Here is a 17,127-nt window from a genome sequence, read left to right on the forward strand (position 1 = left end):
TCTATAATACAGGAAAATGTTTGGTGTGTGTGTGTGTGGGGGGGGGGGGGGGGGGGGGGGGGTGATTCGGGGAAAATCGTGTGCGCTATCCCACACTCAGACGTTTTTTTCAGTGATCTCACATACACTCCTCTGATCCTACTAACACATGAATTGTCATTGAGGCTTTTGTAGACTCTGCAGGGTGCTGTGCTGCACAATTAAAGTTTAGCGCTCAGTACAAACACCTACTGATTACAAATTTGATCAGCGAAACCGATTATTGCTTTTGGACTTTAGCTGTTCCTCCTATTCAGAGACCCAGACTGCACCCCCACCCCCTTTTCTCCTGCGAGCGCCCTCTGCGCGCTGCACCTGTACTGCTGCGGCTTGTGCGTCAGAAGATGGCAACTGATTCTTTAGACCCCTCTGCTAGTGGAGATGGCTGCAGACCTAGTCGACTTTGCGAAGTGGCAACGGGTTCTTCTCTAGCTGCATCTGCACCGCACGCGTTTGACAGTACCTCGGTCCACGCGTTTATTACGTAACAGGAACGCAAGGGCAAACTTTTGGTGACATTTTTACGCACAGATTCCCAGTTTGTTTCAACCGCGCGATATTCAGCAAAAGAAAAAAGGAAAAAAAAAAAACCCAAAGCGCCACGATGCAAGTTTATATAGCTGTGGCATTCGCTTACGGAGTGTGGGGTAAGTTTAACAACTTCTTTCATCACGAAAATATGGTCTGGCTGTAGATAAGTTATCTTTTTTCAAGTGTTCCAAAATCTATTGTTTTTCACACCAATTTTAAAGGGAACATATTTTCTAATAATGTCTTTTAAGAAGTAGCCGCCGGGTAAATCCAAGTAAATATCTTTCACATAAGCACGGACAACAAAAAGGGTAGAGAGGGAGAGAGAATAGTGATTTCCAGGGTTTCTATCGAATGCATGACAGAAGATGTAGCAGGATAATTCTGTTGCTTTCACGATAGCTTGAATTGGTCGTATTTAAAATCGTTTTCGGTGCAATGGCTATTCCACCCACTAATAACCACCTCCAATATTATACAATTTAAGCTTATCTAAATGTGGACGTAATTGTAATCAATAAACATGCCCAGTTAATGTCTTCAGTCCCATTTCATGTTATTATGCATGTGGGTCTGAGGATTTTTGTTTTGCATGATTATTACATTTATTGGACTGCAGAGAATTTGCCATTTGTTCGATTTTTTTTTTTTTTTTGGAATTATCTTCGCTTTTCTTAATCTAAAGCATTCATAATCTAATAAAACAGCAGTGCATCCACTACTGTATCGGTAACTCTCTGCTACTTGTGTGGCATCCTGTATTAAGGTTTAGAGCAGTGGGAAACCTAAAGGGAACACCGAGTTAAGTCTGCCAGTTGTTGTCGCTGAGTGTAGTCCAAGCGGAGCCACTGCAAAATGAAGGCACCGGCCAAGAAAATGTTTGGGATATTAATATCTCCCTGATATTTTAAACCTATTTAGTGCATTATTTGGACTGATCACACACCACTCCATGTTCAGCTGTAGGTTTGAGACAGACGTGTTGTTTGAGAAGAAGCTTTTAAGACTGTCATACAGCTTATAAACTAATGACAGCAGGGCAGTGATAACCTGTCCCAGGATTTTCTTTGGGATAATTTTCATTCCTTTCCCCCCATGACTGCTGTCTTTGGTTCCCTTTGTCTCTCTTAAGGTTTCTTTGCAATGACTTCTTGTTTGATTTTGATAACTTTCTGCGTTTTCTGTTGATTTTTGCCTCATTTGTGATCCTCTGTCCACACTCATTAATTTCACCTGCGTTCAATTAGCTCTCTGTGTATTTAGCCCTGTGCATCCTTTGTCAGTTGCAGACTTGTCTGTTTCCCTTCCGCCCCAGTGGTTCTGTCTCTGTGTGACTCCCCAAGGCTTTGTTTTCCTTTTTGATCCTTCCAAGTTATTAGTTAGACTTCATTTTGAGTATGGTGCTCACTCTACAGTGCCTTTTGGTGTGTAGAATTGATTACATTAATTAATGCCAGCTTTGTCTCCATCCTGTTTTCTTGTGTCTGCATTTGAATCACCTCTGAACTTTACGCTAAAACTAGTCATGGAAGAAATGAGCTGCATTTTCTTTGATTAGATTCTAGATACAACCATGCACTGGAAGACAAAATGTCTATACTGTGTGCTGTATTGTGAAAAATGGATCTGTCGCATCAGAAAACAGCCCATTAAGAGCATAGTTCGTATGTTGTCACAGTCAAACAGCTGATTGGCTTTATCCCAGAATCTCACAGAGCATTGCCACAAAGCTCTTTGGAACCATAATTCACAATCAGTCAGTAGAAACTGTTGGACCACATCTGTGGCAAACCATCTTCTCTGAGTTTTTGTCAGTGTGCTTACCTCTTTCCTTATCAGCTTTTGTGGGGCTGCAGCATGTTGAAACAATCCCAGAGACAGTCAATATAGTATAAGAGCTGTCTGAGTAGTTGCAGATCAATTTTAGAGCATATTTAATGAATTTTCTCACATTTCTTTCACTTGAGTCCATGTTTGAACTTGTTATTAAATGCACTATTATTTCATATGACATATATACAACATATAAGTAAACATATAAGACATCCATTTGCATAAATGTTGAATATTTGCAGCTGGTCTTTGATGCCAGCTGAAAAGTCAGGGATAGTTAGTTAGGAAAGTAGTGAAACTTCCCATTAAATTTTGGGGAATATGCATATGCATATTAAAGAGTTATTTCCTCCATTTTTTCTTCATTATGCTGTAACCCTAACAGCAATTATCCGCCTGAAGGGTTTATGCTCAAAGTGTAAATATCACACTTTTTTAGATGAGCAGCTTATCTGTAATACAAATTGCACACTCATCTAAGTGAATGTACTTGTGTCAGTCTAAATATTGAGGAACAGCATATTGTAGCTGAACGGTTACGTGCAAATATTACAAATAAACAATGTTAGACAAACAACTGATGAAACGAGCTGATATAAGAGTGTACAATTAATAATAGAATAATTTTCACTGTTATTTGTGATATGCTTTATTATTCTTATACTGTGTAGTACAATCACTGAAATGTCCAGTCCTGAAGAGTGATTAATGGGATCATTGATTAGTTCATGTTAACTAAGAATATAAGTAAGTGAATGTAGAGAAACCTTATATGTGTCCTAGGAAAGTAAGCAACTGATTCTCAAATCAAGTTATAATTAAAGTAAAACAACAAAAAACCAAATAACTGTCATATTTATTGGTATTTATAATGGCTCTAGACCTTTATAAAGAATTAACCATGTGAAAAGTTTTTATCTAGCTAAATATTACAGTTTGCTAATTACTTGGTACTTTTTTTTTAATTTTCAGCTTACTGAGGAAGTAAACTGAAAATGTAAAGTTCTGAAATGGCTTGTTGTGGCTGTTATTTGTGGATGTCACTTTTAACCAGACAAGTTATCACCAAGGAATTCATATATCATCGGCAGCCAAGTACGTTCAGAATATTTAATTCTCTGTTCAGTTATTATGAACATCGGGCACTGGCAGAGGCACAACGATCACGTCCAGACACTATCAGCTGAAGTTTCTTTTTCTTGCGTGTTGCACACAAAACAAGGCAAGGACATGTTTTCGCTACAGTAAATAGTCTGGTTAAGGGGTGTCAACAGAGCTTGCAATAGGGGTTTGGCAGAGACAAGACCATTTAATATCCAGCAATGTGAGCTGAACATTTGGCTTCACGTATACAATTCCATTGGCTAATAGCTAGAAACATTTAGGGATAAAGTGTGAAAAGTTTAGTCAGTAAATAATCTTAAATGGTAATGCAACAGAAGCATTCCTCCATGTGATTTCTAAAGGAATATTCCCTGCAAGTTATCAGAAAACTTATGTTGTGCTATATATTTTGATTGTATTTTATTTTCTATTTTAAAAAAATCGAATCTAATATATATTATTACAGTGTGTGATACTGTCATACTTTATAGCTCTCCACTGTTAAAGAGAGATTGTGTGCTATGTTTGAATAAAGTAGAAGTCATTAGACATTAGGGGATTAGGGGTTATGTGTTCAGATGCTGGTTTTCAAAGGAGAATTTAATCGTTTACTTTGCAGCCTTTATGCTGCAAGGCTAGCAAGTCTTCCTGTCTGTCTATAGCGAGTCTTTTAGAGTTAACCAGAAATGAATGTGTTTGATCACCCTAGTTTAACCTGATGCAGATGCTTATGTGACATATTCTGCCGTCGCAGAGGAAATAAATTCATGATGAGCAAGGAGAAAATCAGCTGTCACAGATGATGAGCTCAAATTAAATGAAAATATAAACCCTTCCCTGCACAAGTGTCTCAGAAGGCTTCTAGAAACCTAGGTTAAAAGACTAAAAGTGATAACTACAAAACTGTTTATTCAATTCTGGAACAGTGGATTCAATTGAATCCAATGAATTAAATAAACTGCCTTTGCTACTCTGGTTTACAAGTTCAGCAGCAACTAAATATCTGATATAATTGCCTTTTACTTGAGCTTAAAAATAAAACATGCTGATACATTTTTGATGAGTGGCTCATGCTCATTGTCAAATTTGTGTAAATGCACTTCTTTTGAAAAGTTCATTTAAAATTACAGCCACTCATATTTCCTACACCACCTATTTAAGACTGTTGGCAGTTAGGTTAAGTGACAGCACCAGCATCTACAGGCAAAAGCTAACGTCTAAGAATTGCTTTAATTTTCATTCTTTGAGAAGGGAAAAAGCAAGAAGCCAAACATCGGAGATTTGGGTTATTCTTATTTATGTATTAGACTTTAAACACTGCCAGCATGCCATCTTATTGTGCTGCAGTGAGTAACTACTGATGTGTGAGATCTATGTTAGTATTCCCAAACTGATTTAAATTACAGATTGAACTGTAATTGAACTGAACTACAGATTAAACCCCCCTGGGTTTTGAAAGCTAAATTTTAATATATTGTTCATAATCCATCACTAACATGGTGATTTAGGAAGAATCAAGAAAAGACTGATAGTGTTAGAGAGTAATATGATGATTTTAACTGTTTTAAATATTAAGGGCATATGTTTATTTTATGATTGCAGGTGCTGCTAACCCTGCCTGGTATTAGCGCACTGGTGTTGTATTAGTTCCTTTCAGGAAAAACAAAAAGGAGGCAGAAATGTTGGGCACACCAGGTGTTATCAAAATAAAAAAGAGATTAAAATGATTTCCCAGCATTTTCAGCATAATGAAACTGTCCAGCTTGATGTATAAAATTCAGTGACTTTTACTCGACAGAATCTAATTTCATGCCATCAGGTTTCAAGATGTGAAGCTGATATGGTTTTGTTTTTTTCACAGAAAATAAAGTGTGAGGGGACTTTATTGTAAACATAATCAGAAATACGAGCATGTGCAGCATGCCATGAGTGAAACCTTTTGATTAGTTTCCACCTTCAGCTGTTCAACTTGTTTGATACCTCAAAGGTGCAATGTTTCAAGTCAGGAGCAGGTCTTTTAGGCCTGACAACATGAGGCATTGTTTATTATCCCAAAATATTATTTAAAGAACACACACAAACACATTATATAATACCAAATAAAGCACCTGCATTTACTTTACTTTAACAGTTTGCGCTAAGGGCAAGAGAAAGGATTGAAGAAAAGGAGTAGATTGTGATTATAATTGGGTGTCAGTCCAGGAATGCCAGTATAGGTTTAATCAGTGTTGGGAAGGTTACTTTTAAAATGTATTCCATTACAGAATACACATAACGGGTATGGCAGTCCATTCTCCCTGCAGCACGGACTACACTGCCTATGATGCTACATTCTTTAGAGCTATACCGGTAGCATTCTGCCTATTAGCTTAGCACAACAACAACAAAAAGGCGCTCTCTCACCCAGGAAACACGCAGAGAGAGAGAGAGTGTCACCCTGTAACCATGGCAACCATAACGCTGCCGCCTGGAACAACAGAAGATAGCTGTCAAACAAACCCAAACAGTCCTGACCCACCACAATATGAAACAGGGAAATACCGCCGTGTAATCCGTTTATTTCAACAAAGTAACTGTATTCTAAATACCACCTTTTTAAACGGTAACTGTAACGGAATACAGTTACTCATATTTTGTATTTTAAATACGTAACAGCGGTACATGTATTCCGTTACTCCCCAACACTGGGTTTAATGTATAACCTAAAGTTGGGCCCACATACTGTTTTTTGAACCAAAGGCAGACTCAGTATGTAATTTTAATAGTTAGAGTGCGAATGAAAGAATAGAGAAGACGTCGTTGTTTCATAAAGCCCATTTTACATTTGATGCAGGCACCAGGTAATATATTTTGTTCTGTCTCTGAAGTACATCAGTTATTTAAGATTGCTTAATGAAGTACAGCAGCTCGTTATGGATTGCAGAAAGAACAGGAGCCTGGATGTTCAGGAGCTCACAAAAATATCAAGATGAGGTTGATAGATGTTACATTTTACTGACACATTTGACAGGAATAAAATAGAGTATCAGAAACTTTCTATTCAATCATATTGCTTTTCTGCTTTGTTTACAGCACTCAATATGACAGAGGAGAGGAGGACTTGCCCACTAGGATATTTCCCCTGTGGGAACCTGACCTTTTGTCTCCCTCAGCTCATGCACTGCAACGGTATCGATGACTGTGGAAATCAAGCAGATGAGGAGAACTGTGGTGAGTCATTGTTTCTACTTGAACACTTGTTAATAAACTCATATGCCCTGATGCATACATCTTCAAAATACCAGCTCCAGAAAGCCCTTAGGTAATGGCTGACACATACACAGTGTTTGAGATTTTCCTGGTTTATTGGTTCATGTGATAAATTACTGGTGTAGATGCTATAAACACACACACTCATACATACAAACACCCTTGCTTTTGAGTAATAACCACTGCTACTGTATTAGAGAACCTTGCTGATGCAAGCTGTGATTTGTAAATGTACAAACTTAGCTTTCCTTGTCACCTGCTGGTGGCATGGGCAGTGGTATTAATATGCATGCTGGCTGCTGTTTTTTAAAATATGTTAATTTACATCTATGATGTACCTTCGAGTCCTGCACTGGTAAAACTCAGTACTGAACTCAACCCGACCTGGACCCAGAAGCAAAGGTTCAGAGCTGGCTCGTGACATAAGGACTATAAATACAGCTGATGGGTGTCAGGATACAGTAGGAATGAAGAATTTTGCTCAGAAATAATCATTATTCATAACACTAAATCATTTGCATTTTATGCACAGCTGTCATAGTAGCTCTTAAGCATTATATAATATTAAGTTTGAACTATAAAGCAGTTCGACAAATTAAATTACGATGATAACTAACCAAACTCCTCCAATGTATATATTTTTAAGTGTGTTTCTCATTTGCCTCACCCATTGATTTCCTCCTCTGTCCATTTTTTCTTTATTAACCTTGAAATTATATATACACAGGTAGCTCCATGCCCTCCTGGGTTTTAATTGCACCTTAGAACACACATGCATCAACACTACAATGAGCGGGTGGAGGGAGGTTTGGAGTCTTCTCTCACCCCCGTTCTCTGCGGCCTGCTGGAGCGGGGCGGCTAGGAGGAGTTGGCCGTCCGACTGCGGTCTGGAGTGTGGGGCCTCCCTACTGCTGCGGAGTCGGGGCGGTCTGCCTCTCCCCACCGCAGAGAAAAGGGTAACACCACCTGGGTCTGGGTGCAGTTCCCCCTCCAGGGGCAAGGGTACCTAGACCCGGTTCGTAGAGTACGCTTGGGGAGTGTGATCGTGTGTACAGCGTCTCTTTATGTCTGTCTCTGTCACGGGTCTGGGTCCGTTGGACCCAGTATGTGGAGTTTCATGTTTTTGTTATTCCATGTTTGAGGTTATTATGTTTTGGTTTGCATCAGGGATTGTTTTCTTGTTCTCTTGTTGTGTTTATGATGGTTATGATGTTTATTATTTGAGGTTCATGTTTAAGGATTTGTTCTCGGTTGTATCTCACGTTTAGTTTAGTTCAGGTTCCATGTGTCAATCTGTCTGTCTCTCAGTGTCAGGTCTGCGTCTTGGTGTGGTGTTCTCATTTCCTGTTCTATTGTGAAGGTCTGGGTCTCATGTAAGTGTGTTCGGTTTTACCTTTGTCTCGTCTTGTTGATTTATTCCCAGCTGTGTCCACCACCTGTGTGTAATTCCCCTGTGATTCTCTGTGTATTTAAGTCATGTCTTCCGTCATTGTAGTTGCTGGTCCGTCTGTGTTTCCACCCTGCTTCATCTGTGTGTTTCCCTGCAGTCAACCATCATCTGTTTCCGCCCGCTCTCATTCATGTCCAGGTTCGTGTTCTGTAGTTAGTTTGTTCCCAGTTTAGTTTAGTCATTGCTCCGTTCGCCGTTTGTCCATTTCCTTTTTGTGTTTAATAAACCACCCTCACACCCATACAAGTGCCTGCGTTTGGATCCTCCTTTATTTTCCACACGGCTCATCTCACTCGCCGTGACAGTCTCCACGTTGGTTGAGTGTGGAGTGAGTGCATATGAGAGCATGAGGGTGGGAATGGATGTTTGTGTCTGTGTGTGCCTCTATGTCTTTGTCTATATGTCAGGTTGGGTATCAGACGCCACCTCTCTGGGGACATCTCAGGCCCTCCAAGGTTTGGAGGCCTATCTCCACCCACCACCACTTCCCCTGCCAGTGGCGGACTCCCTCAGGTGTCGGTGCGTTGGTGGTTCCTTGTGTCTGGGGGTGGGCGTCCGGGTACACACCGGCTCACTCCTTGGCAGCCGCTTATCGGGGCCTGGAGCCTGGGGCTCGCTCGGGCCACTTCGGAGGTGGGGTGCCCCCGGCCTCTCGGGCTGGGGCTCGGTCACTCAGGCACAGCTGGCTGCCGGCGGAGCTCACGGGCGCGTCACTGCAACTCCCCCTGGCTTCTGCTCCGCGGCTGCTGAGTGAGCCCTCATCTGGGACTCTCCTCAGCTCTTACTGGGACAGTGGCGCGGCTGCCCCTCTGTTGGTCTTCCTTGGTCTCTTGTGTTCTGGGGGCCTCTGGATGTCTGGAGTTTTGATCTCCTCCATACCTGCTTCATACCCTGGAGGACGGGGCTGTGGCCCCCCCACACCCTCTAGCAGATCGTTACATGGAGAAACCTTTGGAATGCAAGCATGCTGATCCACGCAGGTATGCACACAGGTGTACACATGGGTATTCACAGACGCGGACTACAGCTTTCTTGGCTGCTGCCTCAAAGCACATTGTGCGCTGTCTATCTTGCGTGCTGCACAATATCGTTTATTACTTAGTATCTACTGATATCTACTGCTAGCTAGTTTATTGTGATGGTGCCGTTTTTTTTTTTTTTTTTTTATTATGTTGCACTTTGTTGTTTGCTTTCTCTTCTGTTTTTTTTCTCCATACAGGTGATCCAGGTGTTTTGTTTTTTTTGTTTGTTTTTTTTTCTTTCTTCCCCCCTTCTCACCGTCTCTTCTCCCCTTTGGTTTTCTTTCTCTCCCTCTCTTTCTTTCATTCTTTCTCCCTGTCCTATCCCCCAGTCATGTCTGTCCCATTTGTAGCAACTGTAAATAAAATAAATTCATAATTATAATAAAGGTCAATCAAATGGACCAATATGGCAAGGCCATGATGATCCACTTGGTAAAATAAATCCGCTTGGCATCTTTCTTGGCCTTAAGACAACAATTCTGATGGCTAAAGATCCAAACGGGACACACACACAAAAAAAAAAAGAAATTATATATACACTAAATACCAAGACACAAGTCGGGTTATTAAATTTGCTTTAAAAATATGTGCTTATCTATTTATATCCTACACTGGAATTACATTACTCAAAGTGATTTTGCATCATAACTAACATTTATTGATAACAGAGTGAAAAGGTCCAAAGCACCATAAAGCATAGACATGCAAACCTTTTAATGTTGGAACTTTCTCACGTGTGTTGATCTGCAGCTCAGAATGCTAGAGTAGGCTTATGTATGACTGATTTCAAGAATTAATCTTGAGGAGACAATCATCAATCATGACTCCTGTGGTGAAACAGGTGCAGCTTATAAACCAACTGTCACATTATAATGAATGACATTTTTTTTTCTTCATGAGTTCCGTCCATTCCCCAAGCTTCGTTTCGTGATCCTGCAGGAAGAATTATGATGTGATGTCAGTTTTGTTTTCAGCAGGTGCTGGTGTGTAGAAGTTAAAACTATTTCACAGTATGCAATCACAGATTAGTACATTGCTAGATAACACAGTGGTACACTGTAGAAAGAATAGTCAGTTGGTTTGTTTTGTAATCCAGCACCTAACTGTTAAACATATAGTGTCCATAAGTATTTGGACATTGGCACAATTTATAAAAACTGTACAAATGAATCTACAGGGAGTGCAGAATTATTAGGCAAATGAGTATTTTGTCCACATCATCCTCTTCATGCATGTCGTTTTACTCCAAGCTGTATAGGCTCGAAAGCCTACTACCAATTAAGCATATTAGGTGATGTGCATCTCTGTAATGAGAAGGGGTGTGGTCTAATGACATCAACACCCTATATCAGGTGTGCATAATTATTAGGCAACGTCCTTTCCTTTGGCAAAATGGGTCAAAAGAAGGACTTGACAGGCTCAGAAAAGTCAAAAATAGTGAGATATCTTGCAGAGGGATGCAGCAGTCTCAAAATTGCAAAGCTTCTGAAGCGTGATCATCGAACAATCAAGCGTTTCATTCAAAATAGTCAACAGGGTCGCAAGAAGCGTGTGGAAAAACCAAGGCGCCAAATAACTGCCCATGAACTGAGAAAAGTCAAGCGTGCAGCTGCCAAGATGCCACTTGCCACCAGTTTGGCCATATTTCAGAGCTGCAACATCACTGGAGTGCCCAAAAGCACAAGGTGTGCAATACTCAGAGACATGGCCAAGGTAAGAAAGGCTGAAAGACGACCACCACTGAACAAGACACACAAGCTGAAACGTCAAGACTGGGCCAAGAAATATCTCAAGACTGATTTTTCTAAGGTTTTATGGACTGATGAAATGAGAGTGAGTCTTGATGGGCCAGATGGATGGGCCCGTGGCTGGATTGGTAAAGGGCAGAGAGCTCCAGTCCGACTGAGACGCCAGCAAGGTGGAGGTGGAGTACTGGTTTGGGCTGGTATCATCAAAGATGAGCTTGTGGGGCCTTTTCGGGTTGAGGATGGAGTCAAGCTCAACTCCCAGTCCTACTGCCAGTTTCTGGAAGACACATTCTTCAAGCAGTGGTACAGGAAGAAGTCTGCATCCTTCAAGAAAAACATGATTTCCATGCAGGACAATGCTCCATCACACGCGTCCAAGTACTCCACAGCGTGGCTGGCAAGAAAGGGTATAAAAGAAGAAAAACTAATGACATGGCCTCCATGTCATGGAGGAGGAGGGGGGAACAACTAAGCTGTAGTGCCTCTTCACCTCACTGTACAAGACTCAATACTTGAAATGTGCAATTCACTTGTATTTTTATTTTTTATTCCTATTTATTCTATTTATCCCCTTTGTATATTTTATTTATATTTGTCTCTGTATTTATATATATGTGTGTGTGTGTGTGTGTGTGTGTGTGTGTGTGTATGTGTATATATATATATATATATATATATATATATATATATATATATATATATATGGAGAAGTCTTTTGGTGTTGCTGAGCTGGCCAGTGCATTACTTTTTGTTCGTTTGTTTGTTTGTTTTTGTTTTTTCAGATATACCTGATGTTTGGCCATTGCTAAAGTTTTTGCTATCTGGTTTTTTGGGTTGTTTTTTTTTATTTTATTTTGGTTTTTCAGCCAAATGATTCCTCCCTCACTTACAGTGACACCTCTTTGGACCTCATATTGACAATTCAAATTCTAGTAAACAGCTGTTAAATATAAATAATCAACACTATATCTTTTTTCTGCTTCATTTGACATGGAATACCAAACAAACAATCCTCTCCTGGCAATGAATTATTAATAATAAGTTATTCAGTTACTTTTGAGCCTCTGAAAACAGGAGACTGTGAAAATGGCAATTAATGCAATCTTGGTTTTAAAAAAGTCTTTAAAGATGGAAATCCAACACGTTGATCCACTTCTATCCAGGCAAATTTTTCGAATATATTTATTTGTACACTGTCAGTCAAATGTTTGGACACAACTTCTCATTTAATGTTTTTTCTTTATTTTTTTACTACTTTCTACATTGTATATACATGCTGAAGACATAAAATATATGAAGCTGGATATATGTGTGTGTATATATATATATGAATTATTAAATTATTAAAAACTCTAAATATGTTTTCATATTTTAGTTTCCTTAAAGTAGTCACACTTTGCTTTGTTGACAGCGCTGCAAACCCTTGGCTTTCTCTCAATGAGCTTCATGATGTAGTCACCTAAAATAGTTTTCACTTCACAGGTGTGCCTTGTCAGGGTTCATTTGTTAAAATTCTTGCCTTCTTAATGGGGTTGGGATTATAAGTTGTGTTGTGCAGGGGCTTGTACACAGCTGACAGCCTTATTTGACACCTGTTAGAATTCATATTATGGCAAGAACCAATCAGCTAAGTAAAGAGAAACGACAGTCCATCATTACTTTAAGAACTGAAAGTCAGTCAGTTCTTGCTAAAACTTTGAATGTGTCCCAAAGTGCAGTCGCAAAAGCCTTCAAGCACTAGGATGAAAGTGAGGAGCGCCCCAGGAAAGGAAGACCAGGCGTCACCTCTGCCGCTGAGGATAAATTCATCCGAGTCACCAGCCCCTGAAATCGCAAGTTAACTGCACCTCACCTAACCCCTAATCCTGCTAAGAAACCACTACTAATGAGAAGCAGCAAGCAGAAGAGATTTGTTTGGGCCAAGAAACACAAGGAATGGATATTAGACCAGTTGAAATCTATGCTTTGATTAGTCCAAATTTGATATCTTGGGTTCCACCTGTTGTGTCTTTGTGCAACACACAAAAGGTGAACAGATGGTCTCTACATGCATGGTTCCCACAATGAAGCATGGAGGAGCAGGTATGATGGTATGGGGGTGCTTTGCTGGTGACACTGTTAGGGTATTTATTCATAATTGAAGGCACACTGAATCAGCGTGGCTACCACAGAACCCTGCAGCGACATGCCATTCCATCCGGTTTGCGTTTAGTTCAACCATCATTTATTTTTCAACAGGACAATGACCCCAAACACACCTCCGAGCTGTGTAAGACGGAGAGTCATGAAGTGCAGCACCAGATGGTGTGACCTCCACAGTCAGCTCACCAGAACCCAGCCGAGATGGTTTGGGATAAGATGGATTTTTGGGGTGTTTTACCTATTATTTAATGTTTTACTGGAACAATTTTTATGCTTTTTAATGATGTATTTCAGTTTTATATATTTTATTTCACATTATATCATATCACTGCATACAAACAGTACTATGATGTTTTACTTTGGTATTTAGTAATATAACATATATCATTGCCATCTATCCATCCGTTCGCTTCCGCTTATCCTTTTCAAGCTGTATTTTCAACAAAAGCATAAAGATTTTCTTTGATTTATTCACTCCAAGTTAAGTTAGTAACCCAGCAAGTTAACTGATTTATGTCAATGCTTTGAAAACTCAAACATAGAGTGCCCAAATAATAAATAAATTGAAGGAAGACATGGATACGCCTCCCCAGACCATCACTGACCCATTGCCAGACCGGTCATGCTGAATGATCTTAAAGGCATCATAGTTCTCTGTCTGTCATGTGTTGGTGGTGGACCTGCTAATTCTGGTGTTCTATGGTAAATGCCTCCACTGTGCCGGGCTGTGAGCAAAAGGCCAGCTGGAGGATGTGGGGCTCACAGGCCACCTTCATGAAGTCTGTTTTTATTTGTTTGGTCAGAGACATTCAGTGGCCAAGCAGATGCCAATCCTGCTGATGAGTTAAGGATCTTGCATGGCCCTGTCCAACTCTCCTAGAGTAACTGTCTATCTCTTAGAACCTCCTCCATATTTTTGAGAATGTGCCGGAAGTCACAGTGGAAAAGGCACGTGTTGAATCAAATCAAATCAAATCAAATCACTTTTATTGTCACATCACATGTGCAGGTACATTGGTACACCACATGTGAGTGAAATTAATTCTTGTGTGCGAGCTTCACAAGCAACAGAGTTGTGCAAAATACAATAATGTAAACAAGCAAAATACAAGAATGGCTACATCTGAAACTAATAAATATATGTACAATATATAATAGTATATGCATTTCTGGATGTGTATACTAAATTTTTTTCTACGTGTGTGTGTGTGTGTGTACACATATTTTACAAATTAAATAGAGTAAACAATGAATAGAATATATAAAATAAATAAAATAAAATATACAGAGTGAGACATGTGCAAAACAGTGGCATTACTGTACAGTATGGAGTGCATAATGTTAAAGTTCCAGTAGTGAAGCTGAGGTGTCTATGAAGTGTTCAGCAGTCTGATGGCCTGATGGAAAAAGCTGTCTCTCAGTCTGCTGGTACGGGACCGGATGCTGCAGAACCTCCTTCCTGATGGAAGTAGTCTGAACAGTTTATGGCTGGGGTGACTGGAGTCCTTGATGATCCTCCCCGCTTTCCTCAGGCACCGCTTCCTGTAGATGTCTTGGAGGGAGGGAAGCTCACCTCCAATTATCCGTTCAGAGCACCGCACTACTCGCTGGAGAGCTTTGCAGTTGTAGGCGGTGCTGTTGCCATACCAGGTGGTGATGCATCCAGTGAGGATGCTCTCAATGGCACAGTGATAGAAGGTCCTGAGGATGCGGGGGCTCATGCCGAATCTTTTCAGTCTCCTGAGAAAGAAGAGGCGCTGCTGCGCCTTCTTCACTGTTTTGTTTGTGTGTACTGACCACGTAAGATCCTCAGCCAGGTGTACGCCAAGGAACTGGAAGCTGCTCACTCTCTCCACAGCAGCGCCGCTGATGGTGATGGGGGTGTGTACTTCTCTGCACCTCCGGAAGTCCACTATCAACTCCTTTGTCTTTGCGACGTTGAGGGTGAGATGGTTGTCTTGACACCAGTGGGTCAGGGCGCTGACCTCCTCCCTGTAAGCTGTCTCATCACTGTTGGTGATAAGACCCACCACTGTAGTGTCGTCCGCAAACTTCACAATGATGTTGGAGTTGTTAGTGGCTGTGCAGTCGTAGGTGTAGAGTGAGTACAGGAGAGGGCTCAGTACACACCCCTGTGGAGCACCAGTGTTCAGTGTGATGGGGGATGAGGTGATGCTGCCCAGTCTGACCACTTGGCGTCTGTCAGACAGGAAGCTAAAGATCCAGCTGCAGAGGGAGCTGCTCAGTCCTAGATCCTGCAGTTTCCTATCCAGCTTCGAGGGAACGATGGTATTGAATGCTGAGCTGTAATCTACAAACAGCATCCTCACATACGTGTCTCTCTTCTCCAGGTGTGACAGGGCAGTGTGTAGTGTCAGGGCTATGGCATCATCAGTGGACCTGTTGTGGCGGTATGCGAACTGTAGAGGGTCCAGTGAGTAGGGTAGTGCAGAGCAGATGAAGTCCCTGACCAGCTTCTCGAAGCATTTGCTTACGATGGGGGTCAGGGCTACAGGTCGCCAGTCGTTCAATGAGGAGATGGTGGAGGATTTGGGTACAGGGACGATGGTGGCAGGCTGGAACTACAGACAGAGAGAGGGAAAGGTTGAAGATGTGCGTGAACACTCCAGCCAGCTGAGCCGCGCATGACTTGAGGACGCGGCCGGGAATCCCGTCCGGACCAGTAGCTTTGCGTGCGTTCACCTTCCTGAAGCACCTCCGCACATCCTCCTCAGACACAGTGTGCGCACTGACGTCATCCGCGGTGCGCACACTGTCCGGTCTCATGGTGTTCGCTGTGTCGAATCTAGCGTAGAATACGTTTAGATCCTCACACAGAGAGGCCGTGGTCTGCGGTGTGCTGGTTTTCCCTCTAAAGTCTGTGATCGTGTTTAGTCCCTGCCACATACTCCGAGGGTTGTCAAACTGTTGCTCCACCCTGTCCCTGTACTCACGTTTGGCTGCTTTGATCGTCTTCCGGAGTTGGTCATGTGCGTGTTTGTAGTCCGATGTGTTCGCGGAGGCAAAGGCGGTGCTCCGTGCCGCGTGAACATCTCCGTTAATCCAGGGTTTTTGATTTGGGAAGGATTTAACTGTTCTGGATGGGACGACATCTTCCACGCATTTCCTGATAAATCCGCAGACTGAGTCTGTGTATTCATCAATGTCCCTAGCAGCCACGTGAAACATTTCCCAGTCCGCGTGATCAAAACAGTCGCGCAGCGCAGACTCAGATTGGTCCGTCCAACAGTGCACCGCCCTCCGGGTTGGAGCTTCCTGTTTCAGCTTCTGCCTGTAGGCGGGCAGGAGCAGGATGGAGCGGTGATCTGATTGGCCGAATGGGGCGCGGGGGAGGGCTTTGTACGCATCCCGGAAAGAGGTGTAGCAGTGGTCGAGTAGCCGATCTCCACGAGTGTTAAAGTGGATGTGTTGGTGGAGTTTGGGTGAGACTTTCTTCAGGTTTCCCTTATTAAAGTCTCCGGCTGTGATAAACGCCACCTCTGGGTGTGCGGTTTCCTCGCTGCTGATCGCGCTGTACAGTTCCCTGAGTGCTCGGTCAGTGTCGGCTTGTGGGGGAATGTAAACAGCCGTAATAATCACTGCATTATTACGGTCCTCCACAGTCCTCCACAGTCCTCCATTATTGATGTGCAATAATGGAGGACTTAAGCTATTAGTAGTGGCACTGACCCTAGTCAAATACAAGGCAGGAAAAATTACATTCCTTTGTTACGAGTCGTCTCAGTGTTACACCTGTAGTGTACATGTTATTAATTTCAAATCAATTCAATTCAATTTTATTTATATAGCGCCAACTCATAACAGCAGTCACCTCAAGGCACTTTATATTGTACAGTAGATCGTACAATAATTGATACAGAGAAAAACCCAACAATCATATGACCCCTTATGAGCAAGCACTTTGGCGACAGTAGGAAGGAAAAACTGCCTTTTAACAGGAAGAAACCTCCGGCAGAACCAGGCTCAGGGAGGGGCGGGGCCATCTGCT

General features: G+C 41.8%; 1 protein-coding gene across 2 annotated transcripts in view; it reads left to right on the top strand.

Moving 5' to 3' along the window:
• The first annotated feature begins 367 nt into the window (after positions 1 to 367).
• The window catches only part of rxfp1 (relaxin family peptide receptor 1), a 77,668-nt gene continuing 60,908 nt past the window's right edge, over positions 368 to 17,127 (top strand). For both annotated transcript variants that reach the window (XM_026182778.1, XM_026182785.1), the window contains exons 1-2: positions 368 to 686; positions 6,580 to 6,717. In XM_026182778.1, coding sequence (XP_026038563.1) covers positions 644 to 686; positions 6,580 to 6,717 — 181 coding nt within the window. In that variant the 5' untranslated portion in view covers positions 368 to 643. The remainder of the gene's footprint in view (positions 687 to 6,579; positions 6,718 to 17,127) is intronic.

Source organism: Astatotilapia calliptera, chromosome 2, assembly GCF_900246225.1.
Source record: "Astatotilapia calliptera chromosome 2, fAstCal1.2, whole genome shotgun sequence".
In the NCBI taxonomy this organism is placed as follows: domain Eukaryota; kingdom Metazoa; phylum Chordata; class Actinopteri; order Cichliformes; family Cichlidae; genus Astatotilapia; species Astatotilapia calliptera.